The sequence below is a fragment of the Rhea americana genome, unplaced genomic scaffold (assembly GCF_003343005.1).
Source record: "Rhea americana isolate MKP2758 unplaced genomic scaffold, rheAme1 scaffold_27, whole genome shotgun sequence".
Lineage (NCBI taxonomy): Eukaryota > Metazoa > Chordata > Aves > Rheiformes > Rheidae > Rhea > Rhea americana.
This window is the reverse complement of record NW_028186390.1, coordinates 6,840,085-6,860,066: the sequence shown is the minus strand read 5'-3', so window position 1 is coordinate 6,860,066 and position 19,982 is coordinate 6,840,085. Positions and strand designations below refer to the sequence as shown.

The following is a 19,982-nucleotide window of genomic DNA, read 5'->3' as shown; positions in this document are numbered from 1 at the left end:
TCTSCTATTGAATTTCACATAGGAAGTGCTTGGATATCACAGTATTAAACATGAGAGAGAAGCATATGATCAAAGTGACTATTTGCTTTGCATATTTTCTTTTTCCTTCTCCTTTTAGCAACACAAGAATGCTACTGGTCTGTGAATTTTTGCTAAACCAGTGTGTGACCGTTTCCACAATGGCAATAACAGCTATTACATTCACATTCTRTCTGTACTTGAAATGCATCTCATGCAAGAGTTGAGGTCTGCTAGTAGCTAGCTGGTAAAAAAGGAAGACCATGGAAATACCATATGCTAATCACTGAAGAATAAACATCTTTTGCCCCTTTCTGCACCATCAAAGCTTACAGCCATTTTATTAAAAAAAAAATCACCTGAGATTCTTTATTAAGTGTATGTTACTGCACACTGCTTTGTGATACACTTCTCTCTCAGCTCTCAGAAATCTTAAACCTGAGCACTGTAGAGGAGAAAAGAGAGTAAGAGCAAAGAGACAAAAAGGGCTTCTATGCTTCAAATACCTATTGATCTCCTTCACACCAGTGAAAGCTGTGGAGAACCTACTTTGCTTTGTTCTAGTGTAACAATAAAAACATCAGGACCATTATGATTTTTCTTCCTAACACAGAAAAAGTAAATTTTTGCAACTTACAAAATTGCTGCAAAAACTTTGTTTGTTTGTTTGTTTTCTCTCTTATTCTTCTGTAGGTAAAAATGTCTGCAGCATGCAACTTCCTTGTGCTCCACACTGGTCAGAAGATGCCTCTCATAGGACTGGGAACTTGGAAAAGTGACCCTGGCCAAGTAAGCACGGAACAAACTATAAATCAATATTGTCTTCTCTCAACTTGTATTTATATTTTGAACATGTTTTTTGAAGAGCCTAGATTTTGTTTATTTTTTATAAACACTTCCAAAATGTAAATAGACATTGGGCCTRGATCCTTCACTTGAATGGATATAGCTTTAGGTCTACTGGAGTCAGTGGAACTTATGTATAAATTTGCACGATTGAGGTTTTAGGACACAAAACCAGAAGATCCCTTCATGTTAACCCAGGCCTCGGGTGGTCGTGCTCTGGGAGACAGATTCAGAAGCAGTCCTATCAGTGGGATGAGGCGCTCCAACTGGGAAAAAACTGTAGCTGTAACATGGTGCCTGACTTTTCCCCTGATAAGGCCTCAGGCTGCCGGTTTGACCGAGCATCCGTCTGGTTTGAGCTGTGATGTAATTGAAAGCATTATTTTGGGAGGCAAGAACCCTAACTGATCTTGTAGTAAGTCCTGTTCCAGTGGTCAGCCAATGTTTATCAGGAAAACTAAGTACTTGTTCAGATCCTTTTGCTTTTAGAGTAGGAAGGCTAATACTATTAGATGCACTCTGCTTCTAAATGCAATTTGTTGGCAAACAGCAGACTTGGGAAGAATTCTCTGTGATGCTACAGACAGTCTGTGAGAACATCTGTGTGTTGTGGGCTGTGCAATACTTCTATCCCTTGTCTTTCTTTTTATTTCTATTTCATTTAGTTAAATGGTAAATTCATTAGGGCAGAGACAGCCTTTCACAGCGATCATGTGCAATGTCCTGCAGAAGGAGTGTCCTCTTGCTTGGTGGAATTCTTAGTTGGTATTGTTGGTTTAATCTCTTTCAGACTATGTCTCTGCCATTGCATGTCCATACTGTAAGCATTGTGTGTTTTGCTGCTACTCTTGTGTTAGCTTCATGATGGTTTGATTCGAAACAATAGGACTACACTTGTTAAACTGCGCTCATGACTTTGAGGGAAAGTTAAAACACTTCTCAAAATGACCCATTAAGTAGTTCTGTCATGGCAGTTGGAGGAAAAAGTGGGAAAACAAAGCTATAAAAAATTAAATCTATTCAGAGCCATGTTATTGTTGGTCTTCCTCTCCAAACAACCGTCGGAACAGTAGATCTGTTGGGAATAGAAGCTGTACTGATGTGGAAGTTTAGTTGGTATGAAAGCTCAGTCAACCTCTTAAATGAGGACAAGAATGAATGTTCAGCTCTGTCTCTTAAAACAACAACTGCCAGCTGAATTATGTTTATTAACATGCTGGAACATAATGGATGAATTCGTGTAGACTCAAAGTAATTTTTTAATGTGTGTTCTACTAAAGCAAATGCCTGGGACTGAACAAACAAAATATTATCACATTGTTTATTTTATGCACTATCTGTCTGGGAAAAGTGCAGTCTTAAAACCTGGGAAGATCCTACTTGTGCACAATTTAAGTCTATTCCAGCTGGATTTTGCCATAGTAAGCAGCATTTCCAGCAGCTGAGCCTGGAATGGAGTCTCTTACTACAGATTCCTCTAGGGTTCTGTTGAAGTCATTGGGAGTTACTGTTCTAGAATGCCTACTACTTTCAAAGAAGTGTTATTTCAAAGAAGTATTATTGAAGACGTGATCTTGAGAGTACATTGATGGAAGCAACTACAGTCGTGTGGTCAAGAGAAGCCTAAAGGGAGGCATGCTGACAGTTTTCACATGTGATAAGCCCTTGCAAAGGGGAAGATGATGAATTTGATGTCTGAGGAATCAGATGAGATACCAGAGCCTTGCATCTTGGTTGCACATCTAAAAAGTTTTGAACATAAAGATAGCTAAGCATTGACACAGACTACCTATCATATATAAAAATGGTTTTGACAAATGTTTGTAGGAGCGGTTTRGGCTTAGTTGGCCCTGCTGTGGGGTGTAAGGGTAAACAGATGATTTCTCAAGATCCTTTCAGACCTACTTTCTGTCTTTATATGTTGATGGGTAAATTACTTAAGCTGTCGGACTCAACTTGCCCAGTGCAAAATGAATTTAGTAATTTTACCTTCCATGGCAGTACTGGCAGACTATGTTAAAAGATATAGAGAAAGTTTGAAAGATCCTGTAGCTATTACTACTTCACAGCACCACATACTCAGGGGCATTTGAATCTCCCACTGCTTCCCTTGAGCATCCCCCCTCCTTGAAGTGCATGTACCTGCCTGAACTTAATTTCAAAAATACAAAACTTTGTTAAATGTGAGCAAGAAGAGTACTTTGTTTTATATCTATTACTAGAATTTTTTTTTGCCTCCAAGAAATTCTTATTTACACATCTACCCATGACTGTTTGCCTTTTGTGTGGAACAGGAGCTCTTAGTTCAAGCTGGAATATTTTAGTAGGCTGAGAACAGCTTACCTGAGTAAAAAAATTGCCAAAATCCACAAGCCAGATTAAATGACTAGTCCTAGTTTCTCAGTGTAGGAGTTTAAATAAACACACTGAAACACAGAAATACAGCCTCCTGTTTATCACCTTGCAGAGACGTGTTTGGAGTGCTGTATTCTTGTTTTTCTGCAAGTGGTGCCTGCTTTATGGCAAATTCTATGCCTGTTTGAATAAGAATTTGGTAAAAATTTATTAGGTTAATAGAAATAGGAAAATGCTATGGATGAAGAATACTCTATTCATCCTTTCCTNAAAAAAAGTCCCAGGAAAACAGAACTTAGCATGTCCAAATCTTTGGTGAAAGTATATTTGAACTTTTATTTTTCTTTTATCACAGCAGATGCTTCTGCTCCACAACTTTCATTGATCCAAGTCATTACTCTTTACCTTCTCCCACTGTGGATATTCAACCTAAAATAGCCTTTAATGTGTCTCAAGTTGTGTTTAATGTATCGGAGGTACTATGACTTTGAATTACTATGACCTTGACTTACACCTCAGGAGAAGGGTCTTTCTTGTAGTGAAGTCAGGGCTGTACATACCATCCTGCTAAAGAAAGGAAGAACTTGCTTAACTGTTCTGATGAAAGTGCTTTGTCATTCTAGCTAAGGAGAACTAGTTATAGTCCACGTTTCCTCCAAAAATGCCAAAGAATACAGTCAGAATATCCTATGTCTGCTCTTACTGCAGTTCTTGAAAAATAAACTTATTTCGGCAGTAGGAGAGAGACCTTTTTTGATTTACCCCTTTTTTTGAGTAGCATCTGAAAGCTAGACTATTAGTGTTTTGAATTGGAATTAATTATTTTGTTAGCTTTAGAATTGAACATGCAGGTGCTTTGATGAGTAAGTTGAAAGCAATTGATCTCTTCAGTAGTCTCTCTAACCTGTGTGGRCACTTTTTTCTCTTGAGAAGAATAATCTGCAAATAGATCAGGCACCCATTGTATCAAGCCTCACACACGGTGTACAATCTTCCACAGACTTGAGAGACAAGTTGGTAAAGAACAATATACAGAAATCTGCACAGATAAGGTGTACTCTTACTGTAGCACTGAAGAGATGGACAGATCTTAAAGAGAACACTTGCTGACTGCCCCTAGAGACTAAACAAAGTATGTTTTTATCTCTCTGGTTCATAGACTCGCAACATATTTGAAGCCCATGTGTAAATGCATGTCCTGTTGAGTGCTTGTGCCTCATCAGTTTTTAAAAGCCGAAGCTGCTTTAAAGCAGTGCCTTCCTTCCCAACCATTCTGGCCTTTGGGCAACAATACAGAACAAGGGGTGTGCGCAATGGCAAAGCAGAAGGCACAGTTGTGAACATCAGGAGCTCTCGGGTTGCCTGCACGCCTTGGGTTAACATCCAGCAGTGTAGTGGCTTTTATTGTTGTGCAGTCAGTGAGGATGAGTCATGAAGAAAAATGTGCCATAAAGTAACCGTGCATTTCAGAAATAGGATGTGAGCAGTTGAATCAAACCTGAAGTCTGGTAACTCTGTAATTAGAAACCTGACTGTTCCTCTGCTGGAGAAAAGGCTGTACCTTCCAGGACTGGCTGACGTTGACTGGTGGCTGGTTAGTTTGTCTTCCTAAAGCATGACTTATTTGAAAAATGCTTCTTGGAACTCATTTGGTACTTGAGGAAAATGTGACAACTATATTTAAGAACAAATTGCTTTTCTGTCTAATGAGTTCTTGCATGCTTGGCCTGAATGCATGTTTTCTTCTTTCTCTTAAAGTATCTACTAGTGCTTAGCGCTTCACTCATAAAGGCTGTACCACAGAGGACTGTATCCTATTCATTTTGGGCATCTGTGCAACAGCATGGTGTTATTTAGGTCTATACTTATGATTTAGGGGTGTTTTTTTCTTTCCTCTCACCACCCATTAAGTCTTTAACTGTTCTTTTTTTCCCCAGTAATATGTTCTCTTTTCATTGACTGTGTTGGGTAACCTGTTTCTGATTACAGGTGAAAGAAGCAGTGAAATATGCCCTAAGCGTGGGTTATCGCCACATTGACTGTGCGGCAGCTTACAGCAATGAAGCAGAGATAGGTGAGGCTTTCCAGGAATGCGTTGGGCCCAACAAGGTAAAAAAACACAAAAAGCCACCATACTGACTATACATTTTATCAAAATTGACAGCTGTACCTGAAAACAGACTATGAAGTTAGCATTTTGAGGTTCCTCTCCTAGTCTATCCCAGCTGTTTGGTATTACTTACCAGGAGGAGGCATGAAAGAAAGCTTTCTCTCTTCTAGAACTGTACTGGCTGTGAGGAGGAGGAAAGATTATCCAGAATATTTGCATGGAAGCTGCAGAGGAAAAAAATGACCCCTCCCCCTTGCCAAAGGAAAATCTCAATTTGGATGCTCAAAAATAGGAGATTCCCAGAATCACTAGCTATAATGGAAAATCTTTGCCATGATTTATATGAAAAATTACGCTAGTTTGCCAGTCTAGAACAGTACGCAATGCTGGCTAGCCACAGGAAATTCAGTGGCTGTGATTTTGTTGTTTATAGATCAAATACAAGTGAGTAATTAGGTACCTTTCTTTTCTTTTCTTTTTTTTTTTTTCTGTAGCTGTAGCTGTATTTGATACTTATGGTAGCTGTGAGTGTAGGACCTACACTGAGAGTCCATGGCCTAGAAGTGAGAGGCATTCCCATGGATGAACTCAGGTGGAATCTCAAATTTGGCCTCTTACTTTTGTTGGCCAAAGAAGTCAGGAAGTTTACATGAATATATAGTTTCTGTGAAAGAAAGCTTTCATGTTCTTGCTTTCCTCTTTTTCTTGTGCTTTAGGGCAATCTCTTTGTTATGTGATTAGCTCCTGAGAGGCTGTTTTCAGCTTGCCCCAGGGATTCCTTCCCACTGTCCAGATAGTGATAACTATTGTAGAGAAGCACTTTTTTTTTTCCAGTTCATATTAGCTAGTAACTTAAAGCTAGAATTTTTAGAATATCTTTTTCCCTGAGCACAACAGCCAGTATATTAAACACAGAAAAACTCAATGATGGAAGGAGAGAAATTAAGGAATTAATCATTCCAGCTTCTATAGAGCATAAGACTTGAGTGAAATTTGGCAATCAGATCTCACCTTTGCATTTTCTACTTCATAAATAGCCAAGACTGATTTTTTTTTTTTCAATTCTGGACCTTACCCTTCCCATAAAGGCATAGGGCACTCAATTCTTAGTGCATTCTTCCTAAAACTTTTCTTTTTTTTTTTTCCCAAGTCCAGTGCAGGGGATTGGGGAAGTATCTTTTGTTTATTTTCCCATGTTCTTTCCATAAGAGGCATTCTTAGTTTATAACATGTAATGAGTATAGTAAGTTAGTGAGTTGTACCTAGGACAGGTGAATTGTTAAAACTAAATTACAAAATTTGTGTAAGAGTAATCTGAATAGTCTTTTTCTTTTGGCCAGATCTAGCTTAGTAGCGGCTTTAGGCCTTGAATTGGAGAGTTYGGAGAAATATGTGTGGGTTTGGGTTTTTGTTTGTTTGTTTTGTGAAACTTCTCTTAATTTTCTAAATGTATTTGTGCTTTAGGACTTGTCAATGCAAACGTATAATTCTCTTTCCCATTTTCCTTGCAGTATATTTTTTCAAGGTTTAATTTGTGGGTTATAATTTTTTTAACTAAATTGCTTTCTTTGTCTTAAAACTGAGGGATTGCTGCAGTTCTTTTTCTGAACTTGTTCCAGTAAATTGCACTCTTTTCCCTTTCTTAAAGGTTATTAAGAGAGAGGACTTATTTGTAACATCAAAGCTCTGGAATACCAAGCACCATCCAGAAGACGTGGAGCCAGCGCTGAGGAAAACACTTGGAGATTTGAAGCTGGCTTACCTGGACCTGTACCTCATGCACTGGCCTCATGCCTTTGAGTAAGTTCTGCTAAAAAAAAGAAACCCCAACCAAATAACAACAACAAAAAAAATCAGTTTTACATAAATGTCTGATTTTATATCCTGAAGAGTTTCTTTCTGGGCTGTGTATTTCTTCTTGCAGATATTGTCTGCAAGATGTTTTTTACGTGTGGCTAATAGCATAACCCTATAGACTGTTGTGTAGGATCCTTCTATTTTCTTCCTCATAATCTGTGCATTTATTAATTTGGGATGAATTCACATTCACAGAAACAACTGTTCCCATCTCATTTCTGTTCTTTGAATTTGAATTGGATGGGAATTTGGTTAGTATTAGATTTGTTGCAGGACTGAAAATACAATGGAGAAGACAGATTTCTGTTACTGTACCAAGAGACTGTAAATAGAAAAGGGATAATTATTCTCATTATTTAGCAATGATGAGTCCACAAAAAAAAGAGTATTAAGTATTTGTTTAAAATCCTTAAGCTTTTACTGAAAATTGTACTTAACAGTGAGAAAACTAGACACTGAAATGATGGTCACTAAATGTCTGTTAGTTTGGCGTAGGTGCCAAAAATAAGTAATCAAAAGTAGTCAAACTGTGAAGAAACTGTAGGTTTCTTTTTGAATATTATTTTAATTTCGGTGAAAATTGCCATTTTTTACCAGTTGAGAAGCTAGCTCGCTGTGAGGAGGATCTTTCTCAAGTTAAAATACATTCAATACATTAGAATTCTAAAGCCTTCCCCTTGGCACTAGGAGTGTGCGGCTGCTGTTCTTGGTTCTGCCATTTACCTGCATGATAGTCTTGAGGAATTCCTGTCACTGCTTTGTGCTTTCTATTTTTTTTTTTTTTTGCCTGAAAAATGAGAATTAAGTGCTTCATAAAGAAGACAACACTTTTTACTAATAGATACTAACTGTATCACAGTGGCCAAGCTTGTGCAGTATCACACTGGTATTTGTATGAGGAGGAATTTAAATGACCTCTTATGACACTTTAATTGCAGTAATTCTAAGATTTGAGGAAAGAGTAGGAAAAGTTTCTCCTCTCATTGTAAATGGTAAATGTATTTATCCTACAACACTGACAGAAGTGGAGTTCATTATTTTCCTGTATCTGTGGAAGCAGTAACATTTTTTTAATATCTTTTTTTATAACGAGCTAAAAAAATTAACTTCTGCCTCAGAGACTGTTTTCAATGAGACTGCACTCAGCTGGGCAGACCCTGTCAGATTCAAAGGAGCTTCAGTCTTTTTCCTGGGGAAAAAAAAAAAAAAAAAAAAAAAAAACTTCCAGCCATCATGTGAACTGAATTTTGCAATGTGTACCACACCGGTGATAGGAGGAAAGACCCTTAAATTCTAAATATACTCCTCAGCCTAACAGAATGAGGAAATGTTTTAAACCAGAGCTGGTCTGGAGGAAGAATGTCTGTTTAAAAATTACCCTGTTTTGAAATAGGTTTGTTTTCAGTCAATTCAGAAACCATCAAAGCATTGTGTGCTTGGATGGTGATGTCACGTAATATAAATAATGATGTGTATTTAGTTACTCTAAATAAAAWTTACTTAAACTGCTCATGGAAATGAAAAAAAGTTGATGAGTGATATTTTCATAAAGCAGTTTCATATTTTCTCGTTCAAAAGTATTCACTCTGTTTTCCATTCGCTCTACTTCAATCTACTTCAATGCTTAATTAGCTATAAAGTCTGCTGTATTGAGAAACTGAGCTAAAGAATGTTACTTCAACAGGAATTTAAAACAGACTTTTATATTAAAATCACAGTTCCTGTAAGTCTAGAAAATAACCTCTCAATTTACTACTGTTGGCATATAAGATTGTTTTTCTGTGCTGGGAGGTCCTAAGTTTTTCTAAGTTATTTTTTGTTCTAGATCTATCAGCTATATGAACAGGAAACGTGTCCCCTTGCTCCTAGCTGCTGCCATCTTTCACATCATTCACTGTTTAGCTAGTGATGCAAGACAGCCTCTGAGATCTGACCTAGCAGTATCCCACAGTGGTTATGAAGCAGCACTCTCCCGGTAGAATTGCTGGCACTCATCCAAGCACGGATTGCTCAGAGACCAGTTATAACCCCTTTACAGTATGGTGGTATCACTTGGCATAACCAAGTTCTTTGTTATTTTTATGGGCTGGTATGATTAACTGGGAACACACCTAACCTACGGGCAACGTGTACAAGTTAAGACTTCTGTGAGAATCTGTACTTACATCCAGTGCTGACACTGCTACAGAGCCCAGGGGGAATGGGAAAGCTAGATACATAGATAGTGTCTCCTAGATATCCCTTAAACCAAGATATTTTCATAGCAACTTCAAATAGACTATGAAGAATATCAGTTCTAAAAATGCAGCTTGAAAAACAAAAGCTGCCTCTGAGTTGCTCCTCTCTAAATCAGCTGTTTTGCTAGAGTCAAAGTGTGTGATGAACTGTTGCTTGTATACAGTGGCTGCCTGGGGACGTGGAGTTGCTGCCCTGTAGGTAAGTAGTTCTGAGTACTCTACAGCAAATTTAAATAGGCAAAACAGTGTCTAAGGCAATTTCCTGTAGGTTAAGTCAGCACAGGTGAATTCAAAGGAAAAGTTTGTTCATCTTATCATAGAATCAGTAAGGTTGGAAGGGACCTCTGGAGATCATCTAGTCCAACCCCCCTGCTCAAGCAGGGTCACCTAGAGCATCTTATATGCTATCTTGCAAACTCTGTAGACTGTCAAGAATGTTGTAAAGTATTTTTTTGTTTGTTCTTTGTGGATTTTATTTATTTATTTATTTTTAGTGAACAACCGATAAAATAGAAATCATCATGTGGTATGCACTTATATTTTTTCTTTGATACTATAGACGAGGGGACAATCTCTTCCCAAAGAATCCTGATGGCATGATGCGTTATGATTACACTGATTACAAGGATACCTGGAAGGCTATGGAAAAGCTGGTAGAAAAAGGCCTTGTGAAAGCCATTGGGCTGTCAAACTTCAACAGCCGTCAGATTGATGATGTACTTGGTGTGGCCACTGTCAAACCAAGCGTGCTCCAGGTAAGATGAGTAAAGGAGGGGAGGAATGCCTTTCTGGTGTTTGTCCACAGGATTAAAGAACTGCAAAGCATCGCTACCCATTTAGCGCAAAATGCACAGCTTCTGATGTACAGGGAGGAGTACAGCCACCTCTACAATGGAGTAGACATGCAGTGGAGGCCTTTCCACTTGGACAGATTCCTTGGGGAGAAGGTCTCTATCCATGTCCTGTGGCCGTTTATGCCTACTTAGTTGAATAGGAGAGTTTGGTGCCTTCCATGTGAGGAATGATTAGGGATTACTTAGTTTGTAAGAGAAAAAGAGCAAGAGGGACTAACTTAACTCATTCTGCTACAGAGCTTTCTTGCTTGTTGGATGATCTATTAGATACCCAGCACTCTAGAAACTTATTAGAGCTATCCTCCTTTTGCTGTAATCTTAGCCTCCAAGAGTGTTTTTCATTCTCCGTGTGGTAAGTTAGAGGCTTGTAAACTTTTTTTTGAAACTGGAAAGAACTTCTGTGATGACTGGTGGCCACGCCTTTGACCTCCTGTTTGTTTAGAGTTTTGTGCTGAAATCTTCTCACCAGGAACTCATTGTGTGTTGCTTTAACAGGTAGAATGTCATCCTTACCTAGCTCAGAATGAGCTGATAGCTCACTGCCAGAAGCGAGGACTGGTTGTCACTGCCTACAGTCCACTTGGCTCTCCAGATCGATCATGGAAACATCCAGATGAGCCTGTGCTTCTAGAAGAACCTGGAATCAAAAAACTGGCAGAAAAATACAGCAAGTCACCTGCCCAGATCATCCTCAGGTACACAGCAGTTGAAAGAGGGTGGAATTGCATCTAGCCTTAATAAAGTAAACAACACAGGATAGAAGGGAGCTGCTTGTAGTGCGTGTTTTTTCCCCATTAGCGGCGAGTTAGAATCTCAGCACCCAAAGCAAACACTGTTGAGTACTTGCTTTACAGAGTTGATGGAGTGGATCCTGCCTTAGAGCTGGGAGATGGACAAGGTTAAAAGGGTCCATTCCTGGGACAGTCCACTACCACCTTTGCTATGGAATTGCAGTGGGACAGCAGGGAGGAGCGCTATTAAGGCAGCAGTGCACTGTGTTTAGGTACCTCCTGCTATGTTTGCACTGGCCAGTTGCTTGAACTTTTGAGCTCTTGCTGCTGCATTCAAATGGGCTCCAGGAAAAGCTGCTGAGGAAGGTCCCTATACTGAAGAACTGTTTGCTGTTCTGTTTTTATATAGCAGAAGCCAGCTACTGGATATTGGGAAACAAGATGGTTCAGTGATATCCAGAAAGTGATCAGCATCTTCTAAAGTAGAATTGGATCTCTGTCTTCATTTTCTGCCTGGTTTTGTGTCTGTCAGTATCACTAATACAACCTAGGGCAGCAGCAAGATACACTGATAGTGGAACATGTTTAAGACTGTGCTTAAGCCACTAGATGGGCACTTGAGGAATTTGGGTTTTCTTCTAGTCTCTCAGCAGTTGTCACACTAGAACGTAATAAAATGCTTAAGTCCATTTTTCTGACTATTTCTTGGTCTTCTGGCTTAAAACACCTGAGACTGACTTGCTCATAAATTAATCCACTGACCACTGTTTTGCTTGAGTGTGGTGATACTAGGTTCTAATATAATGCCTATTGCTATGTCAGCCCTCTTCTGGATATTTTTACTGCATATAAAAACATGAATGGTATCTCTGCTGTCACAGATATCTGTTCTACTGAAACAAATGTCTGGGTTCTTGGGCTGCGTGCACAGAAAGTCTGTGTCTCCTCTTAACAGGTGGCAAGTGCAGCGTAAAGTTGTTGCCATTCCCAAGAGTGTCACCCCTGCTCGCATTCTGCAGAATCTCCAGGTAAGCAACCTGATTCCCTTCACTRTAAGGCAGCAATTTAGTTGGAGGACAGCAGATTCAGCAGCGCTCTTTTGTATGCATAATATAGTGTCTTATCACTTGCATAAAGAACTGAGGCACTTGGCCCGTGCTTGTTCCTAAGTGCAYGCACTCAGAAGGGAGGGTAAAGATATTTGGTAAACAAACATGTCAAGTCCCAAGCAAATAAGCATGTGTGTGTGTGCATGTGCACATGCACAGTCTTTTGTTGTCAGAAGTCTAAGTGAAAATTCTTTATCAGTTACAAAACACAATATTTACTGATATTTCTGAGTTTAAAAATTTATTGAATGTTATTAAAGACTTCCTTGTTCAGTGGTTCTTATTTACAAATAACATTTCTGTAACTGAGGACTGGTGGTTTTCTGCAGCAAACTGCCATTCTAATGATGCTGAAGGTAGAGGATTAGTGTGATTCACTTCTGTTCTGAARTTAATTCACTTTACTTCAGCAATTACTTGAAAACTCTGACTGACAGCAATTTGAAGGGACAGCTCTGAATCATCTCTTGTGATCTTTATTAAGCCCTTAATCATACAGTTTGGATGGTTACATATATGTTTTTAAGATAGGATTTGTTTGTGCAGCTGTTATTCCCATTAAACCAAATTCTACCATGTAGTATGCTGCTAAAAATTTTGAAAAATGCCAATAAATGCAGTGCAATTATTTACTCTAGCCTTAGATTTACATAGGAACAGATTGATTTCAATAGGCAGCACTTACTTGGGGAAGCAGTCCCACTGATTACTACCTTTGTGGAAGAGTGCTATGCAGGTTTAGAATTGGCAAGTGAATGCAGACTTCAAGCTTTAAGCCTTTGTTCAGTATTTGTTATAAAATGGATTAAACTACAACTGCATATTTATAAACAAAAGATGAAACTTTGCCTGAAGCCAAGATTTTTAGATAGATACATAACTTCCATTTATCAGAGCTGTATGGTAATTCTATTTGAAGCAAGAGCATATCAAAGTTGCAGCTTCTGAAGACTTGTGAAATACTATAACGAGTAGCATCATGTTTAATTTACTTTTATTTGGATTTTAATGCTAGGATCTAGAAACTCTGATACAGCATTGAGGATTTRTTTTTGAAACTCTAGAAGAATTATTATGTAAATGACTTAATAATTCCGGTCTCTTTTGTGAGTCTGTGTTTGCAACAGTTACAATGTGTCATTGCGCTGTTATTTGAAATTAAATGCTCAAATAGTCACAATATCTCAAGTCACTGCTGCTGTTTTCATTCTGTCATGGTTTACTGAGAACTGGAACTTTTCTGCATTTGAGTTAGTCCTGCTGCCTATGGATCCATGGAGAAATTCAGGACACAAGGAGATGATTGTGACTTACAAAGTAAACAAAACCAAGAAGCAAAATTCAGCAGGAATTAAATATGAAAAACACATGATTATTGAATGAAGACTTTTTTTTCCCCCTCACCCATAGGTGTTTGATTTTAGTCTCACAGAAGAGGAGATGAGCCACATTGGGAGCCTGAATAAAAATTGGCGTTACATTGTGCCAATGGTTACGGTAAAMTTCTCTTGTGTTTCTAATAGTTTTGATTAYGTTCACTKGGTCACAACTTGGAGTTTCTGCATTTTTCCCCCCTTTTGCTCTCTCCTGTCAGAACTACTTATAAGTAAGAGTGCTACATCTTTTTAGGATGTCTAAGCTGGAAGAATTGTTCAAAATATCTTTTTTTTTTCCAAAAAGCTATCCTTTTCTGTACCCATTTTCCTCTTTATTTCTGCCATTGATGATTTTTTTTTAAATCCTCATTGCTGAACTTTCCATGAATCTTTAACTAGAATCCCTTCTTGCTTCAGATCTCTCAAAACTRCTGCTGATGTTTTTCTCAAAATACAAGTACTCCAAGGCCTATGCCATTCCTCCAAAAGTACTCCTTGTTCCACTGGTCCCCATCWGCTTTGTCTATAACCCATAAATTTAGTGAAGACTCTGTGTGCARTTAGTTTTCCACCTCCATCACAAAAGCCATGCAAGAGGGAATTCGTCCCTTCCACTGGATGTACCTTGTTCCACCATTCTTGTAACAATCTTCCTCCAAAATAAGGTGTTTGGCTTTGGCTGTGTTATTCTTCTTTCTGGATCCTTTAGCAGCAGCATCCATTAGCATCATCACTGTTTCCTTTATCACATGAAACTTTACTTCATATGCTATTACACACAGTTTTATTAGACACACCCATGCCTTTTTACAGTCTCTCTTTGTTTTTTCTTCTGTTATATTAAAGAAACAATCTATTTCCTTTTTTCCCTCATTGCAGAAAACTTCAATTCTTTCTTATTTCCTGTCTTTATAGTTGTGTTCATCATTTCTTACACATGTATTGTCCTGCTTCTGTCCATACGAAATATAGCTATTGCCACTCCCTGATGGGCCACTGGGTTAAAAAAAAGGCAACTGTACTATAATAAATATTAATGATTTATCCCTTTGTATGATACAGTACAMTGCATAGATACAGTAGGCCTTTGCACAAATTTAGAAGCTGTAAATCACGCCCTTTGCTCTCAAGCAGTATGTCTGCCTTCCTGTTAATTCTTCTTGGATAGTCAGTGGTTGCTGGCTCTAGGAGTTCTTTGGGGAAGGCATTTCTCCAGAATTTATCACTGAGTTTTTTGACTGCTTAAGAGCATATTAACAAGTGGGCTACAAATTTGAAAAGAGAAGTTTTAAGTATATTGAACTGTTGTCTTGAATCAAGAGTAGATATTTGTTACAGCTTTCACTGTTTATCATACTGTGGCTTCAGGGTCATGATTTGAACGGTAGGATTGCTTGAATATGTGTGCGTTTGTATAGATACCCCTCTCGCCCCACCATCCCTGCAACCARAATTTTTTGTGCTTATGGATTGGGAGTCTGTATGCCACACTGCCAGCTTTGCTGCGCACATGGGCGAATGCAGTGGTGACAGGCACATCTGTTGTTGACAGTATGGTTCTTTCAAGTGTTTTGCTAGTCATGCTGCCAACAACGTTGTTTTGTAAATGAAGCTGCAAAATACATTTCAAATGCAGGCTGGGCTTGGACTAGCCAGGGATAATTCATGTGCTTTTGTTTCCTGGGAGACATTATCAGATCACAATGATTCACAAAGAAGAGATGAAATATAGTTCAAAGTGCTGGTCCATCCAAAGAGAAAAAGAGTGAATGTGATCCAGCTGGGCTTCAAAGATACTGCCACATTGTCACATAACAGGACAGGAAAAAGCAAGATGAGGAGAATTAAAATGCRACTCTGTAGCTGTAAGATCTCTAGTGGAACATTTTGKCTCCTGCYTGCCCCTCTGGGCTTATCAGAGAGAATTTTCATCATCTCTGAATTAAAACTAAAATTTCTGTCTAACCTTTTATGCCTATCTACTCTATGAATCTAATTTATAGCGTCTGGATTTCAGTGTGCTACGGCAGTGACATCAGAGCTCCTGTTATAACTGACAAGACATGTTTTTTCCTTGCTTTACTGCATTGATACATAACCACAAGGTCTTTCAGATGTGCYGTTTTCCTCCATATTGTTTTTTTTATTATTATTATTTAAAGTCTGTAGTTACATTTGCATGTAGGCATTTGAATAACGTTGCTGGATATTTGAAAAGATCATCATTGGGATAGAGATTGAAAACTGTTCAGCCATACTTGGTACCAGCCTGAAACCCAAACTTCTGGAAACACATAGCRGGCCAAAGAATGTATTTAAAGGAAACATGAATGACCAGAAAGCAAGAGAGGAGGAGTGACAATGTTCTTGTGCACATAATTATCTGTCTGTTTTTGATAGTTAGCTACTGTTGATCTATAGTGTGTTCATTGGTGGTTTTCCCCCTCACTGCCTTCCCTCCAGTTCCTCGGGCAGCTACTGTTTTGGCATGCTGCTAACAGGAATATTTACTGAAGAGCTATTCTATATAGTGAAATATGGGGAAGAAATGGGCAAAAAATATGGATAGAAATTCCAGCAATATGAGGAAGTTGCTGTCTTTCAGTAGAGTATGAGGAAACATGAAGACACTGTGACCATTTTGTCCACGGAGTTTTACTGATGGTCGTCAGTTGATAGTTTTATTTTAGTCTGAGTATKGGTAAATATTAGACTTTAATGTCTTCATTTTCTGCTCTGTAGTGCCCCCAAGTGACTGATTTCATACTACAGTAGTCCTCACGTAAACAATTCATTACTAGGAATTCCAGTTGTTGCTTTCAAATGCAGAATTGATACTGAAAGCCAATTAAAGGGACTCAGTAGTGGGTAGTTGGTTTAAAAGGCCCTGTAATTTTCCTCTGCCCTACTCTCCCACACCTCCGTAACATTTTGAATAATCTTTAATATTTATATATCATCAATGATATCTCTAACATCGTTTATATTCAATGATTAGTCATTTACTAGAAATTTTAACTGAATGATGCCAGCCTGTCACTCTAAGGAGCTGTATTTCTTCACTGATACCCCACTTAAAGTCCTTCAAACTTACAGATTAGGGTAAGGTTTTACCCCAGCTCCTCAGTGAGTGGGAGTGTTGCAACAGATGGAATGCATCTAGGATTGCAGCCCRTGTATCTGAGTGGGGTGTAGGAACTGGGACTTCTGTATGGCTGGGTCTGCTTTTGGGCCAGCCTGAGCCTCTCTTTCCTTATTYATGAACATTAATTTCAGCACTCCCATTTCACAGCTGGAGAAACTGCTCAGCCTTGGAAATATTCTTAAAATCACAAATGGAAAGTGCTGTGAAAGAGTTCAGTGACACTATTAGTGCTTCAGTGTGTGACCTTGAGCAAGCTATTCAATTTGTTTCATCATGTCCCTCTGTAAAATTACATCCCAGCTACTCCCTGTCTTGGAAAGATAGACAAAAGCTCTGATTTTTATAAAGTGTTTTGAAGTGTGCATGTTACAACACTTATTCAATAGTGCTACAAGGCAAAAGGTTTTACTTCTTAATCCAATTCTTCAAGACTTAGCAGCTGGAAGAAAGACTTTTCCTTGAGGCTATAGAAATTTTTTGGTTTGTGTTTCTCTTTCAAGAAGTGCTAACAGCACTTGGAGTAGAGGGAACAGCTCTTGCTAAACTAAAAGAAAAAGATGCTTGCACATGTTTGGGATAGGAAGAATTTCAAACGCTGCATGGTTTAGATTTGTAACTAAGAGTAAGATAAAAAAGTTTTCTGACTTGAGCTTGTCTGTTTGCTTCACAGATAAATGGAAAGCTGGTAGCAAGAGATGCTGGACACCCCCATTACCCCTTCAATGACCCCTATTAACTACTAGAAAATAAGGTGTTAGAATAACATATTCCTTGCATGCTCTTCCACAAGTAATTATTACCACGGTTTATCAAAAATMCTGTGCAAATAAAGTCTTCCTCTCTGAGCAGGAGGCCTGAGAAGGTTTACTTATATACTGCTTTTAATTGACCTCCTTTCTGGAGATATTAGAGCTTCCATGTCAGAGTTTGTGGGATTTATTACAATGACTGCAAGCTTGCTCCTGGAAGCACCGAATGTGTTGTGGATTAGATAAAGATTGGAGGAGTCCAAATCAAGCTCCAGACACTTTGTAATTGGGCTAGGGCAATAGTTGGGATTTACTGSTTATAAAATGGTTTTGAATTCTTTAATTATTACCATGAGAGGGCAGAAAAAAAAAGAGGGGAATGGAGAAGGCAGTAGCATGAAAGCATGTTCTGATTAAACTGCTCAGTTATTGACTTTGATATCTTTATTAATGTTTTTATATGGGGAACAAAATGAAAGTGCTATGGTTGCACTGTGTCCRTAAAGCATTCCTTACAGCCCAAATAACCAGCCACATCCAGTGCATTTTGTTCCCTTTAGAGTACTTGTGAGACTTAAAAGAAAGAAAACAGAGATCTTAAGTTTCATGTTGATTTGAGGGAAATAAATGCATATCCTGGAGCAGGCCTTCAGTGCAATCTTGTTGCTTGTCCCATGGATTGTTTARCTCAAGCAATAGTCCCATCTCCAAAGCATCAATAACTTTGTTAGCAAGTCTTAGAGAAATCCCTCCTGCCTTACCCATAATGTTGTCCAGTGTGTCTTTACCAAAGATGTCCAGTTTGAGTTTTGGAAGATCACAGAATTAGTTCCTGTGTATACAGTATGAGCAGAGACCTGTTAGAAGGCCCCTTCTATTTTAATGCCTYCTTTTAAACTACTGTCCGAGCTGGGACTTGGGCGAGCTGGTCCTGTCCTACATTTCACCACTGATCTGCTGGTGACACTGGACGAGTCGTTTGCCTTTTCCATACCTCTGTTTTCCAGCTTACCATGTCTCTGTGTTACTCTGAGGCAGGGACTAATTTACTGAGTGCTGATATACCATTGAGCACTACTGGACCTCTAGCATTAACAACATTTTGTTTTAATCTCTTATTAATGACTTGTCCAGCCATCTGAGTATAAAAGGGCATAAGGTGTTAATACCTAACTGCATTCTGATAGTTCTTTGTGGCCTTACCAATGTTTAACTTTTTGACTTTCTCTACCTGTAAAATAGGATTAATGGTTATTCGCCTTGATGCAGAAATTAAAAGGCACAGTTTCTAACAGCTTATCAGAATAATAAAAAAGGGAATTCTTTCAGAGCCATTGATGCCATTTGGAGAATGTCATAGGCAAGAGTTCTGGTTAACTGCTGGATAAAGAAAGCTTAACTAATTGTAAGTGAAAATAAAGAGTACCTTTTTTTTTCCCCGTAGTAACAATCCTTTGTATTCAAGTCGTTCAAAAACTTAAATATGTGTTATTTTAGTTTTGCTAACTTCATTTCATTTGTAGTAGGCCTATATTAAAACTGTATATTCATCTCAAGCATAATGCAGGCCAATGTCTCCTCAAGTGTTTTCTGCCATGAGCTGCACAGCATGCAGCTGAACTAAACCAAATCTCGTTATTTAAAGATTATAAAATTGATAAAGAATTTATCTGTCCCTCAATAAAGTTCATCAGTGCAGTCTACTGCTGAACTTACTTGAGTGCAGAAAACTATTACAATTCAGTTGGGATTCTTTACTAGACTGGATTTTTTTCTAAGGGAAATAAAATCAGTGTTGGTTGTTCATTATTCTGATCAAATGTGGATGACTTTTGAATATGGTTCTTGCTTTAAATCAGTAAGCAAGCAATTTTACTTTGAAGATGCTATGTGGAATGCTAGCAGCAGTCATCCTGTSGAGAAAAACGGCTTTTGTCACTTGTGTTTCCACTTGTATGTTTGCACGCTTTAAATAAATACTGTATTCAGTGTATGACTTTGAGACTTTTTTCCCCTTCCTCTAATGTCAGGAGCCCAATTAACTTTTTCTAGTTACTTCTCTAAGCAAGAGGATATAAGTAAGGAGGCGGAGGGAAGTCCCAAGGAAAAGCTGGTAATCCTCAGCTTAAACCCTCATCTCTGTTGCTGCAGAGAGGAACATAGCACAGCTGAAGCTGCTGAACTCTTATTTTGAAATCGCASGGGGGGGAAATGAGCTTCCAGGTCTCCACCAATGCGTGTGCTGCTGCTGTGCAAGTTTTCTGGAGGTCTCTGCTGTCACAGCTGCCGCAGCCATGTCTGCGTTGTCTGCTGCGGTGCATGTGCGCTGGAAGAAGCAGCAAAGCGCCCGCCTGGGCTTCGTGGGAGCCCGTTAACTGCTCTCGCCTGCAGCTGATTTCGCAAGCGCGTCGGTGCTGCCGCCGTGCCAAGGGTGCTGGCGCCTCCCGAAATACAGGGGAGAGGAGCGTGAGGGAGAGACCTTCGAGCAGAGGGTTCCCGGCTGGCGCATTCCCTTCCCCAGCCCCTCGGGCACCTCACGGCGGGGGCAGGCAGCGAGGGGCGCTGCGGTCCGGCCCAGTCAGCGGTCCCAGCGCC

General features: G+C 39.0%; 1 protein-coding gene across 1 annotated transcript; it reads left to right on the top strand.

The window, feature by feature from the left end:
- The first annotated feature begins 711 nt into the window (after positions 1–711).
- AKR1A1 (aldo-keto reductase family 1 member A1) lies at positions 712–19,380 on the top strand. The gene is made up of 8 exons (XM_085308137.1): positions 712–807; positions 5,209–5,328; positions 6,978–7,129; positions 9,983–10,178; positions 10,773–10,972; positions 11,964–12,036; positions 13,528–13,614; positions 17,309–19,380. The coding sequence occupies exons 1-8, from the start codon at positions 718–720 to the stop codon at positions 17,372–17,374; spliced, it is 984 nt and encodes a 327-aa protein (XP_085164263.1). The 5' UTR covers positions 712–717; the 3' UTR covers positions 17,375–19,380.
- The last annotated feature ends 602 nt before the right edge of the window (positions 19,381–19,982 follow it).

What these genes read in the sequence shown, in the direction of transcription:
- AKR1A1 (XM_085308137.1), top strand. Translation starts at nt 718, where the DNA reads ATGTCTGCAGCATGCAACTTCCTTGTGCTCCACACTGGTCAGAAGATG. An exon ending in TCAAACCAAGCGTGCTCCAG is followed by an intron (nt 10,179 to 10,772) that starts GTAAGATGAGTA and finishes TTGCTTTAACAG; the next exon opens with GTAGAATGTCATCCTTACCT. An exon ending in GCATTCTGCAGAATCTCCAG is followed by an intron (nt 12,037 to 13,527) that starts GTAAGCAACCTG and finishes CCTCACCCATAG; the next exon opens with GTGTTTGATTTTAGTCTCAC.